The sequence below is a fragment of the Durio zibethinus genome, chromosome 26 (genome assembly GCF_047325235.1).
Source record: "Durio zibethinus cultivar Kanyao isolate XHJ-2024 chromosome 26, ASM4732523v1, whole genome shotgun sequence".
NCBI lineage: Eukaryota > Viridiplantae > Streptophyta > Magnoliopsida > Malvales > Malvaceae > Durio > Durio zibethinus.
This window is the reverse complement of record NC_143187.1, coordinates 12,244,391-12,257,330: the sequence shown is the minus strand read 5'-3', so window position 1 is coordinate 12,257,330 and position 12,940 is coordinate 12,244,391. Positions and strand designations below refer to the sequence as shown.

The following is a 12,940-nucleotide window of genomic DNA, read 5'->3' as shown; positions in this document are numbered from 1 at the left end:
TCAATTTTGTAACAAAATGAGTTAATGAATAAGACGGCAAAATTATCTTAATCTTATAAATTTCGATCCATTCGAATTTGACAAGTGTAAAATATTTTAAATTAAAATTAGATTAGGACGACTCAAAATTTTTAAAGAGAAACAAGGTTGATTGTAAGCTTGTTTATGGTTTTTGCCCTTAAATGTATATATTTAATTATATATTTATATATATTATATTAATAAAATTATTATTTGATAACTTAATTAAAAACATTAAATTAATAAAAATATTATATTTATATATAATTAAAATATAATTCATCCATGCAATAAATATTTATCATCAAATGATCCATCCATACATCTATACATTTATCTATAAAATAAATTTTGATTATTTTGATCTAAGGTTGACTCTCCCCGTGGTGCTACGTGACGCTCACTCATTTATTTATTTATTTATTAGTTTTTTGAAAAATATTTAACAATTATTTTTAAGGTGAGTTCCCCTTTATATCTAAGTTTTTTTTTTTTTTTACTTTTTTTACCATTTTCTTTTTTTTTTCAAAGATTTTAATTAATATTTTTTAAATATTTATTTTTATGTGGAATCTACTTAATACCAAAAGTATGTTGCGTGGTTTGATTTTGTTTTCTTTTTTTTTTTATTGATAAAAATAATAAATTAATAAAAAACTAATGGGTTTCTATCATTCTCGATTAAAAGTTAATTTACCATACTCAGGCCACCCATGATACAATAAAAGTATATATTTTATTATATATTTATTTTTATATTTATAAGAAAAGATCAATTTATATTATTGTAAAATTAAAAAATTTTATATTTTTTAATAATTAATTTCAATAAATTTAAAAGATAAATAAAATAAATAAAAAAATAATTTAATAAATCAATTAAAATCGGTAATTAAAAAAATATAAAATTTTTTGATATAAATTGATCCCTCCCTTTTATGTATATATATATATATATATATAAATATATATGTATATATGTATATATGTATTTATTGATTTTTTAATAACTTGATATTAAATGGGTTTCATGTATAAAAAATAAAAATAAAAAATTTATTTTTATAAAATATATTTGATGAAAAATAAGAAGCTAATTTATAAATTTTCGTATCACTCTCGTTTATTTTTTTTTAAATTTTTTACTTTTTAATTTTTTTAAATTAAATATTTTTTTAAAAATAGATGAATAAAAATAATAAAACAAAAAAAATTTGACCCGCAATAAGCATCCAACTAGTATATATGAAATTTATTTCCTTTGAAATCTTGCAAAGAATAGACTGTAAAGAATGAAAGTGCACCAACTATAAAGGGCAAACCACAAAGAAAACAAATAGCTTAGCCTAGTGGTAAATCTTTCTCTTGGCTATATGCAAATGCACCAGAGAATTCCAGTTTCCTTCGGGAACATGCATTAAATTGGGAGAGGAGACAGGCTGCAGAAACCCAGAAGTCAAGGACCACAGAGAGCTACTGGTTCATTAGGTAACCCCATTTAAGACCTTCTGGTCGGTCTACTGCAAGTAATCTCACTCTTTTAGACCCTCTGCGACAGCGCGTGTAAGTCTTTAATTGCGGTCACGAGTTGCAAACAATGGGTCAGTGCCACTCTGCGCCATCATCAAGAGGCGATGATCATGATGAAGAAGAAGTGCGTTGTGAGGAGCTGGAAACGTTAAGCTTGAAGAAAAGGTGTTTAACCATGGCCAAGGAACAAAGGTCGAGGTTTTACATATTAAGGAGGTGCGTTATTATGTTACTATGTTGGCAGAAGTACGGCAAGTATTGACTTTTCTATCTCTGATTTTTTTCAACGTCTCTCCGGTTTACCCGGCTGTGTATTAACTTCCTTCATAAATTGTGCCGTGATCTTCAAGTATAGTACTACTCTAGCTCAATATTGGAACATTGCCAAAATGATGACCACTTCACTCGTTTCTCTGCCTCTTTGTATATATAAAATATTATGATGAGAGCAAGCTACTTCTTTAATTCTTAATTAATTAAGATTACCAACAAAAAGAGAAGGAGAGAACTCAGAGATAGGGAGGCTTTAAGTAATGTTGTTGTGAAAAGCCAATGAGCCGGCTGAAAAGGTTAATAAGGCTGGTAAGAGTATAGGAGGTAGGGTTTTCTTGTGGGGGTTACGGATGACGAAGGAGAGATAGATAGCAAGGACTTTGTTGCAGGGCTAGCACATTTAATCTGCAGAGTTTTCACGTGAAAACAGTCATTGAAGTTGTGCTGTTTTTTTCGCTGTAAAAGAAAGCGTGAGAGATGTAGACATCAATTCACATGGGGAGAGGGACAGATCGTTGGGTTGGGAGGAGGAAAAGGACAAATTTTGTATGAAATATTTAAGATAAATTTATGAGTTTTTTTTTTTTTTTTTAAATTTAATAAAAAATTTAAGTCAATAAAGTAATAAAATTTAAGGTAAAAATTAATAATATGAAAAAAAATATATTTATAATTTAAATTTAATTAATATTTATTTAACGATCGAAATTATGTTAATATTTTTATTAAAAAAATTTATTTAAAAATATATATTAAAATTTATTAAAATTTTATTAAATTTTACATATTTAATTTATGTAATAAAATTTTTAATTTATCAATTTTAATTTTAATTTTAATTTAATTATTTATAATAGAGAATTTGATGAAATTCATCTGAAGGCAGCCGCTTACTCTCCTTTCTATAGCTTAGAAAATTTCTAACTACATTTTTGTTTTCTATTTTTTATTTTTTAACTTTCCTGAATGTCAATCATTTTAAGAAATTCTCAGTCTTTTGGTTCGCCTAATTCTAAACTTTAGAGGTCTGGTAGCAAAATTATTGTTGTATAAGGGATCGATTACTGGTACAGTGATACGATATTTCTTTTGACTATTGGGGTTTCGAATCGAAGGGCCGTGTTTTCAATCCATGTTCTTTCTTAACCGGCAGTGCTTTTATTAGGGGATCATGCTTCACAGATATTCACCATTGTAGAACATGGGTTATGTCAGTAACAGAATCAAGATGACAGAGCACTGCACATCCAAACCTAATGGCCACACTGATTGTGCGAGTCCATCCCTAGAGACCAATAATTAACTTTTAGGGGCCCATGGGTCAACCTTCAGTTATTTTGTGCCTTACCCATGATTCTCTCTTTTCTTCTTTTTGTTTAAATGCATATATAGCCACAGATCTTCTTCCTCTATATAAACATATATATGTCGTATATATAATCTTATAAGCTTAATTTCTGATGCTTTAAACAACATAGAATGGCTATTCTTTTTATGTGCCTGTAACATGGGAAATGCCATTTAAGTTCCATGTTTATTATCAGAGTTATCAGAATTTATGTAAATTTATAAACTTGAGCTTTTCGAGTCTCTGGTTTCTCTATTCCGCAGTTCGTACAAGGAAAAGATCACCAAAATAATGGCCCTTGCAGGTCAGATATTGGGATACAGAGCATAGAATTATTATACTAATCTATATAAATGCATGATCATGATAACGGTGGAGCCAGTGTCTGTTTTGATAAATTGTGAATCCCATTCGGGTTTCCTTTAATTGCGTTGCAAGGGAAAACAACACCACACAACACAACTAGATCCTCATACCACTTCCGGGGGAGTTTTTTTTTTTTTTTTTTTTTGTCCTAAATGAAATATATATGCTCCACAAACCTGGGTAACCAATTTTCCTATTTGTCACAAGGCAGCGAACACTAATATCTAGGCCATTCTTTCTTGGTAATCGCTGGCTACTTGACTCTGACTCGAAGGCTGAGTGACATTAAGCACAGGCAGGTTAAATTTATAGCCGAAATTAAATAGCAACATTTAGGGTCATATACTTCTTGTTTGCCCCATTAATTGCAAATATTGTGTCCTTGCACATCATTCCCATCCTATATATGTTGCCTTTGTACAAAAAAATTTGATGCAGAAACAATTTCGTGCAATTGGTTCTTAAATGCAAAATCTGGCACTCAGAGATATTATTTTTTATAATATATATATTTATATATATCATCTATTTATCTATTATCTGTCATATTTTTATTTATCTATAAAAATATGAACTCAAAAATATTAATAGTAATTAATTTAAATACCCTTATAAAATTTTAAATTAACAATTTATTTATAAATATATAACTTTTATTAATTTATTTAAGTTTAATTTAAATCAACTAAAATTAAAAATATAAAAATAGAGTTTATGTAAAATTAAACTATTTAAAATTTTAATTCCAAAAGTGTTAAAAGTGATAGGCTAAAATCTTCTTAGTAAATATTTATATAAATTTTAATTTAAATAATTTTTTTTTATTATTAGACTTTTTTTTAATACAATTACACTAAAAAGTATTAAAAGTAATTGATTAAAATACCCCTAAAAATTTGTTAATTTCAAAAATATTAAAAGTGATTGATTAAAATATCATTAATAATTTTTTTATAAATTTTAATTGAAATTACTTTTTTATTTTTAGATTTTTTTATAAATAAAATAAATTTTCATATCAAATGAAAATACAAATAAAATGATATCAAAACTTAATTTGCATATCTCTTAACATATATATATGTATATCTTTTAACATTTACGATGCAAATTAATAAAAAATTTATCTAACTTTTAATGTCCTTTTTTAAGTTTAAATTAAATTATTTTATATATAAAATAAATTTATAAAGTAGAAACAAATAATGAAAAGAATATTTGTTTAAAGATAAAATTTTCATCAAAATCTCTATATATTTTAATTGTAGGATACACTTTTACTCTTTTTAATTTCAACAAATTTAATATGAAATGAAAACCAACAACAAAATTATTAAAATAATAATGATAAAAATAAAACAGGTTTAATATTAATAAAAAAGTTTAATAATAAAAAATAATTTAAATTAAAATTTATCAAAAATTTAATAATAAAAAATCATTTAAACTAAAATTTATTAAAAATTTTATTAAGTGTATTCCAATCATTCACTTTTAATACTTTAAAATCTAAAATTTTATTAAAAGTATTTTAATGAATCACTTCTAACATTTTTTAAATTTGTAGTTTTATATATTGATAGATGATATATATATATATATATATATATATGAGCTAGACACAAAACCTAAAAATTAAGTTCACCAACCAAGGGCTTTATTCCAAAGCTTTTTCGAAATTCAAATGGTGGTGGCACCACACCAACATGCCCCTTCGACCTCATAAATACATATTGAAAGCTCAAGGGTTTGTTTCAGTGAGCTTTCCCATTGTCTCTAAACTTTTTATTTAATGTACCCACCCCTTTTTGTTGTTGGGTTGGTGGCAAATTCAATGCTAGCATTTCCAAGGCCACATCCATCTCTCTCTCTCTCTCTCCCTCCCTCATTCATTAAGATAACGAGAATCTCGCTCAACAGCTTCTTCACTCTGCGAGGGACACATCCTATCTCCTTCCCCCCACCTCTATTAATGTTTCTTCTCTTCTATACCCAGGTAGCTGTTTTTTTGTGCCTTTTTACTAGTTTTGAGTCTGTTGAAAGCTTTCTTATATATCTTGCCTCTTATTTGCTCATCATTTTCTATGATCAGTTGAAGTTGAAGGTAAATATATTGTTGCTGCTCATCTTTATAAGTTTACCAAAGGGCAAAGGATTGAATACTGTTTCATATGTATGTAATATTTTGTTGTACTTCTTCTTCAATATAGCATCAGCAGCGGTAAGATGGTGAGAGCACATGGAAAGTATAGTAACATAGGATAGGAGTCTGATCGAGATATTGGTGCGGTTCAATCCAAGAGCATCACTCTAAAGGCTAGAGTTCTGTTATTTGATTGAGCCGTGCCAATATCACGTACAACTGCTCATGATTTTATCTTTGCTTTCAATCAAAGTATCAAAAGTTCCGAGGTATGTTCCCTTCTCTTTAACTAGCTACATCTATATATATTTTTCTCAATGCATAGGCGCTGTTACTTGGAGTTAATTATTGGCCTCTTTTCTCCATATATATATATAAATGATAATCTACTGCTTTCTCCCTTTTGATTAGATAGATTTTGAATGTGTAGGGATTCATATATATATATATGTATATATATATATATATATATCATATAAGATTAGCGGTAAGTTGTCTATCATATTCATACGCATTGAGTGCAGGCTTTTGAAGCTATTATTAACTATTTTTGAGTTGCATGCATGGAGGCTTGAAGAACCAAGTTAGGAACATAGGAGCTGTCTGGACATTACAAGGTGCAATGTATTTTGTTGAGTTGCCATCAACCTCAAGGCCAACTTTTCATGCAGGGAAATTTCCACCAAACGTGGTTGTAAATGGACAAAAAAAACATGTCATAATTATTGAGATGATCTTTTTTTGTGTGTGTGTGTGTGTTTTCCATATTTCTTGTTGTCCAAAAGGCAATGGAACCATTTGTTGAATCAGAGAAACTTTTGTGGGTTAGGTAAGATAGATGTAATTAATGAAATTGAATTTTTATTGTATCAGTTACTTCTACGTAAAGATCCACAACTTTTTTGACAAATGGAGATGGTTATGGGTAGTTGACAAGATTCTATCTACCTCAAGGCATGTTTGTGACACACACTCCATAGTCCAATTTATCTTTCTGAAAAGATATACAAAACTATTGGATATGTATCTAGAACGAATGCCTGCAATTTCTTTTCATGCCGTGGCCGGGTGACCGTTTCAACAATCATCCATCATCGTTTATGTAATGACTTAAAAGTTTTCTTCATTTGAATCACACTTAAAGGAACTGTTCATGTTTTGTTCAAGTGCTAATTTATGTTTAACATTGCTATTGCATTCCTAATTAAGTAGCATAGGGCTGAACTGTATATAAATACATGAAATATAAAGTGGTTTGGAATTATATATATATACACCTCATAAGTGCAATAAAATAAATTATGGAAAAGTTAGCCCCATCATAATCGACTCCAGACACCATGAAGGTACACGAGACATGAAAAAAGCGTTTTATGTTGTCTCCATTGTGGCAATAACTTAATTTCTCGTAGGAAATCCTCCTGCTATGATGCCTTCACATTAAAAATAAATAAATCCAATAATGTGAAACATGAATTTTGTAGTGATTTTCTTTTATATATGAAGCTTGCAGCATCTAGCTAGGCCATGGCTTATTTCCAATCATAAGTCCTTGTGTTGCAAGTGTAACAATAGTTTTCCAACAGATTTTACTTAATCAGAGGCATGACTTTTGCGACCTAAAAGATTGGGGTCAGATGTAATTAAGGGAAACACAAAGCAATGAGTACTTTCTGAAAGAAAGAACTTGTAATAATAGAAAAGATAAGTTCCCAGCTGCATGGCCATTTTTATATTATCGGATTCTCAGGTTTGTTAATTGATGTAAATTTTGTAGTGAAAGCACGCAAAGTGAGTGAAACAGTTTCTGATTTTAAGCATAAAATAAGAGCAACAGGAGAACAGATATGGCCACAAGAGCATATTCCATGGCAAAATTATGAAAGCCAGAAAATATGTTGCATTGTGGCTTATTGGAAATCCTCATGAGAGGTTTGAAGGATATAATAAACTCGCTTCATTATTGGATGGCCCCAAAGACGCTTGTTGCAGAGTGGATGGAGGGTCTAGCTTTGTTAAGTGACTCAGTGCATGCAGCGCTACAAGCAGGGAAATACTGGGCATTTTAATGACGACATTTGTTTAATTAGATAAGAAAGCTAAACCCATCAGCTTGAAGGAGTCATGTCGTTATCTACCAGTCTTTTGATATTCAGCATAGGATCGCTGCCAGCATACATAAACTCAGACTGTGGCTCTCGTTTGTCAAACAAATCATGATCAAGAATAATAAATAGCATATCGGAATCAAAGTTGTTCATATGAACGACAGGAGAGAGAATTATCTTGAAGATATAAATGTCTAACATATTGATTTTATTGAGTAGGAGCGGCAAAATGCTGCCCACAAAGATTATTAGTAATTATGGATCTGATCATATCACATGGCAGAGAACTTGTAATACAGCCCTCCACCATTCAAAGAATGAGGTTGAGGCAGTTCTGTCTTTCTTTCTTACAGCTCTTGGGGTTGGTATCCTCAGATGAAGGAGGGGGGTATCCCAGCAGCAAGGGGCCTCTCTTCCATTACTATCGTAAGCTCTAATATTAAAAATTCTTTACACCCACGAAAGAAATGCTATGAGTGTGGGAAAGAAGAAAAAAGAAAGGAAACAAAAAGCATCTCTATGCCTGCTCTCTCATGTATATCTTTCCTCAGAAAGAAGTATTTCTCACCGTTTGCACAAAGTTTGTGCTCCATAAAGCATTCTTGTCCTCGCCACAACGTTCATGAACATCCATAATCCTCTCCACAGACCTGCAAATCCCACTGCACCTCCAGTCAAATGAAGCAACACAGATATTACCAGATTGCGCTTTCCATTCACAATCTGCAAGAAAAAAAGTCAAGTCAGCTCTACACTACTACATGAACAAGACAACACAGCTTAAATGACACACAAATGAAATAATACACACACAACCATTGTTATCCCAATACTGAAAACTGGCCTCTGATAGGTTCACTGCCCAAACTTAATATATGACTGGGCCTTCAGAAAACAGTATTAACAAGAACTACCCACCCTGAAGGCAGGAGTAGTGACACCATAGATCACATTTACATGTTCACTCATCAGATTTTTCATTTATGACATATATTTGGCCAAAACTACATTTGTAAACTAAAACACTTATCCAAGGGAAGCAAAGCTCCCATACCCTACCCCTTTCCAGAGAGAGAAAATATGTTTATGAGACATAATATCATAAGATTTACCTGGCGGAGTACCACAGCAGAGTCTCCTATCATCCACATGCTCCACATCTAAACCAATAAACCAAGATCCCAATGAAACATCTTCATTAGCATATTTATGCAGTACATTCCTGAGATAGAGCAAAATTATTATCACTAAAGGCAATAACAAAGTTTTGACACTTCTTAAAGCATCTGAGATTAGAACTTTTGAATTGAACATGTGCAAGCCCATGTTCTACAGCTTGACACATGCAACTGGAACTAAAACCTCGTTCTAGTTGCCAGTTCAATAACAGGACAGACCAGCTTCCTGTTAGTTGAAATGCACACAATCGATTAATGATAGCAGGGTTGTGGTCATACCAAAGAGAAAAGACAAGTAGGAACTCACTGATTTATTGATATGTAAGTGGCCAAATCTTTTGATATAGCATACAGTTGCCCTGTAGCATGTCGAAAATATTTGTTTCCAACCTCACCAAATTTCCAGTACTCAGGTTCATGGTATTTCACTCCCCTATTAAATAAAGAGCATATATATAAGAACACCCAAATCTTATCAATAGCTTAATATAAACTAATTTAGAAAGCACAGAAACCCAGCTTACTTTCGAGCTAGAACAGGACCAGACTTCATGCAGCCAACATAAACTCGAGGTTTCTTTCTATGTCCAGCTAAAGTCATACCAAGTGTTGCTGCAATGTATTTAGCATATAAACTCAAAAAGAAGAGAAATAATTTTATTCAAGAAAAAAAACTATGCCACTTCTCATAAGGTTTTTAGTTGTTTTAAAACTATGATCATCATATTCCTACAAAAAGTTTGTAGATACTCATCATAGAACTTGGATAATAACTTTATCTCATTCTAAATAAGAAATTAAGGCATATTAACAAAGGAATTACATTATGTATAAAGATTATTATACATGCAAAACGAAAGAACAAAGTTTTGTTTTACCCAGATTCACATGAACATCATCATCAACTTTGACATAAAATTCTGCATCCCACAAGGAAACAGCAGTGGCAAAATAAGTTTTTGTCTTGGCTGACAACTCCAGGTAGCCCTCAATGTGTTGCTGAAGAAACAGAAGTAAAGGCCAGTTACATATTTTCTATGGTCTATTCACGGTTACAAAAACATTAAGACTACTGGATACAAAAAAGCACTAATAACAACAGAAAGAATAGGATAGAACATAAGTATTACCAATCTCAGAAAATCTCCATGCACCCTTTCCTCTGCTTCAATGGCTTTATCAAGAATGCCACCCAATGTTGAACTAGAGAAAAGACCAACCAATTAATTTAGTTTTCTACTCCATAGTTTACAGTCAAATAGTTTACCGATACATGAGACTTCTTCAGTAAAGAATCATTAGAACTTGTAACTTTTGCGTAGATAAAACAACCACACTCAAATTAATTGGCAATGTTAAGCAAAATGCTTTTACAAACAGTTGCAGATAAATTATAGCAAATAGCCAAAGTATTTTAGAAGGACCAGATAGGTAAAGGCAAAAAGGGTGGAAATTACCTGTGACCTATAACAAAGCGTATGATGATGCCTTTCTCTTCTTCCAATTTTTTTCGCTTCTCAGCTGGGACATATATAGTGGATTCCATTTATCATACACCAAGAGGAAGATAATAGAAACAAATAAAAAAAAAAGGAACCACTGAACTAGGACTTCTATGAAAACAGTTAATGCACCTTGAGGCATCCAAGTTGCACGCACTGAATCTCTCCGCTTACGACTACTAAAAGCTGTATTGATTCCTATAACCATAAAATATTTTCCTTTTAAAGTGGATTCAACATTCTTCAAGTCCTTGGATATCATAGGGTCTTTCATAATTGTCTCACGTTCTGCCCTAGCGGCCAGTAATTTCATCTCCAAATCTGAAATGGCTTTATCCACTATCCTGCATTACATGTACAGCAATAAGCTATGCAATTAAGGCAACATTAGAGTACAATACTTCAAATGCAGATGTAATAAACATCAGCTTGGCTTACTGAATAGAATGTTGGGACCCTGAAATTCCTCTAGAGCTATTGGCTTCATTTCTTAAAACCTTCTAAGTTTGAGTAAAAGAACAAATATCACAAACAATTAGTTAGCAGGGATCAAATCCAGAGAGCAAAGTTTAGTGCTAAATTGAAGATAAAAGTTAAGGCCATCAGAAGTCATTAGAGTATAAAAGGTTGCTATACTAAAATGAATGCCAAATTCATTTTTCTTTCATGCCAACAAGTAGGCACTCCAAAACTCAATCATATAGATAAGTAAGACTGGAACAAATGTGCGACAAAAAGCACTCACGATTTTCAGATCACAGTCTGTAAGTTGTTTATCCCCACCTCTAAATGTCCTCGGAATGCCTTTGGCATCAGGCACCATCCACATCCTGATTCAGTATTTCATAATTAAAATTATTTGCGTATGCTAAAATGTAAGCCATGGCAAAAGTTAACTATTGAACAAACTATATCTTTAGTCGTCTGATTTTACCAAAAAAATAACAAAAGAAGCCTAGAGACACAATAAAAAATTGTACCATATGGTAACAAATTCTTTTTAGTAGAGATATAAATATTAACTAACACCTTTATCAATCTAGATAACATTGTTTAGGCAAAAGTTTTGAGTTTTTCATTTTACCAAAACAACATGACACAAAAAAAATGGTGTTAATAATCTTTAGACAATTAGGACTTTCCTGTGGCACTATTCAAAGCTCTCCGTGAACTTTAAGGGATAAGTCACAGATACCAACTTCAGCACTCGACTACAGCTTTCCCCTTGCAAAAGGGTGGTTGAGGAAATATCACAGTACAAAGGAAAAAAGGTGCAAAGGAATTGAAACAGCAAAAACTTAGTTTTACCCTACCCAGATTAAGAACAACAAAGAGAAACATGTACACAGTTTTTACCACTAAAGCCACGATTCCTGGAAGTGGTACAATCCAAATAATTAGCTAACAGTTGGTTGCTTCCAAATTATTTATAGTCAACAATTAAACAAAGTCCAACACTAAACTTTTTCAGTTTTCGATAATTTAACATTCATGTACAATGATTACCACAATTTACAATCATTTTCATCAAAGTACTTCCAAAATTTCTTTCACGAGATCTACCAAATTCTCAAAAGTAATCACTATTACCAAATGGACCAAAACGCATAATTTAATCAGGCATCCACACGGGAAAAAAGGCAACTAAAAACTGCAAATTCAGGGTTAAAAACGGAATCCCAGAAGGCCAAAATACCTGTTGGTGAAGAACATTCCAGCGCAGAAGCTAGCAAAACAAAGCAAGAGAGCCAAGTTCCTTGGTAAAACATGCTTTAAAGCAAACTCTCCTCTACTCTTCACAGACATTACGGTCTTAACTACAGTTAGTATTTTCTCCCTCAAAACATGCAAATTTGTACACAAGGATGGAAATTTGGAAGGAAAAAGAAAACCCAGAAACAGATTTAGAAAAGACAAGACGTCAGCGGTTTAAAGGCCTAGTTTTTGACACTCTTTCTCTCTCTTCCACCTCAAAGAGACAAGAGAGAGCACACTATGGGGGAAAAATAGACACACCAACTGCCCTTTTAATACTTCTAAATTACAAAACCGTTCACTTTAACAAACGGTCATCAATATAAATGTCTTATTTTTTATGTTTCTATTTTCTCCCCTTAGTAACAGTCTTACAGTTTCTCTTCACTTCGAGCTTGCAACCGGTTGTTTTTTTTTTTTTTTGTTTTTTTACTTTTAGCTTTTATTATTGCATTTGTTATGATACATTAATTTGAATAAAAAATCAATATCTATTTTGACCAATATATTTACTTTAGGGCCAAAGCCCATGGGAATCCAAGAGCTGAATTTGGACTAGTTATCAGTTGGGGGTTTGGTTAGAGTAAAGAACCAAGGATTTAATTGGTTACGGTGGTGCAATTCTTCTTCTTTTATCGGAAAAATAAATAAGATTTAACCATTCTTTTTGGATCTTTATCCTTCTCATTTGAGTTTTCTTGTGTTTTTAGTGACGA

At 31.5% G+C, this 12,940-nt stretch overlaps 1 protein-coding gene across 3 annotated transcripts; it reads right to left on the bottom strand.

Moving 5' to 3' along the window:
• Positions 1-7,936: 7,936 nt before the first annotated feature.
• Positions 7,937-12,409, bottom strand: LOC111318813 (putative beta-1,3-galactosyltransferase 1). Of its 3 annotated transcripts, XM_022921683.2 has the most exons (12): positions 12,166-12,409; positions 11,215-11,299; positions 10,908-10,969; positions 10,602-10,813; positions 10,425-10,488; positions 10,098-10,170; positions 9,846-9,966; positions 9,492-9,579; positions 9,275-9,400; positions 8,902-9,011; positions 8,358-8,512; positions 7,937-8,237 (listed from the first exon to the last, which is right to left on the bottom strand). In XM_022921683.2, exons 1-12 carry the CDS (start codon positions 12,273-12,275, stop codon positions 8,229-8,231), a joined length of 1,215 nt encoding a protein of 404 aa, XP_022777418.1. In that variant the 5' UTR covers positions 12,276-12,409; the 3' UTR covers positions 7,937-8,228. The 3 variants fall into 3 exon arrangements, with proteins under 3 accessions (XP_022777418.1, XP_022777416.1, XP_022777417.1); XM_022921681.2 differs by having other exon boundaries at positions 8,188-8,512; XM_022921682.2 differs by having other exon boundaries at positions 8,188-8,512; positions 10,908-10,966.
• Between the last annotated feature and the right edge of the window lie 531 nt (positions 12,410-12,940).

Bases quoted from the DNA above. Each gene is read 5' to 3' on its own strand.
- LOC111318813 (XM_022921681.2), bottom strand. From the start codon at position 12,275: ATGTCTGTGAAGAGTAGAGGAGAGTTTGCTTTAAAGCATGTTTTACCA. The intron at 9,401-9,491 runs GTAAGCTGGGTT...TTTATTTAATAG, and splicing joins GGTCCTGTTCTAGCTCGAAA to GGGAGTGAAATACCATGAAC. The intron at 9,012-9,274 runs GTGAGTTCCTAC...GCTCTATCTCAG, and splicing joins ACTTACATATCAATAAATCA to GAATGTACTGCATAAATATG.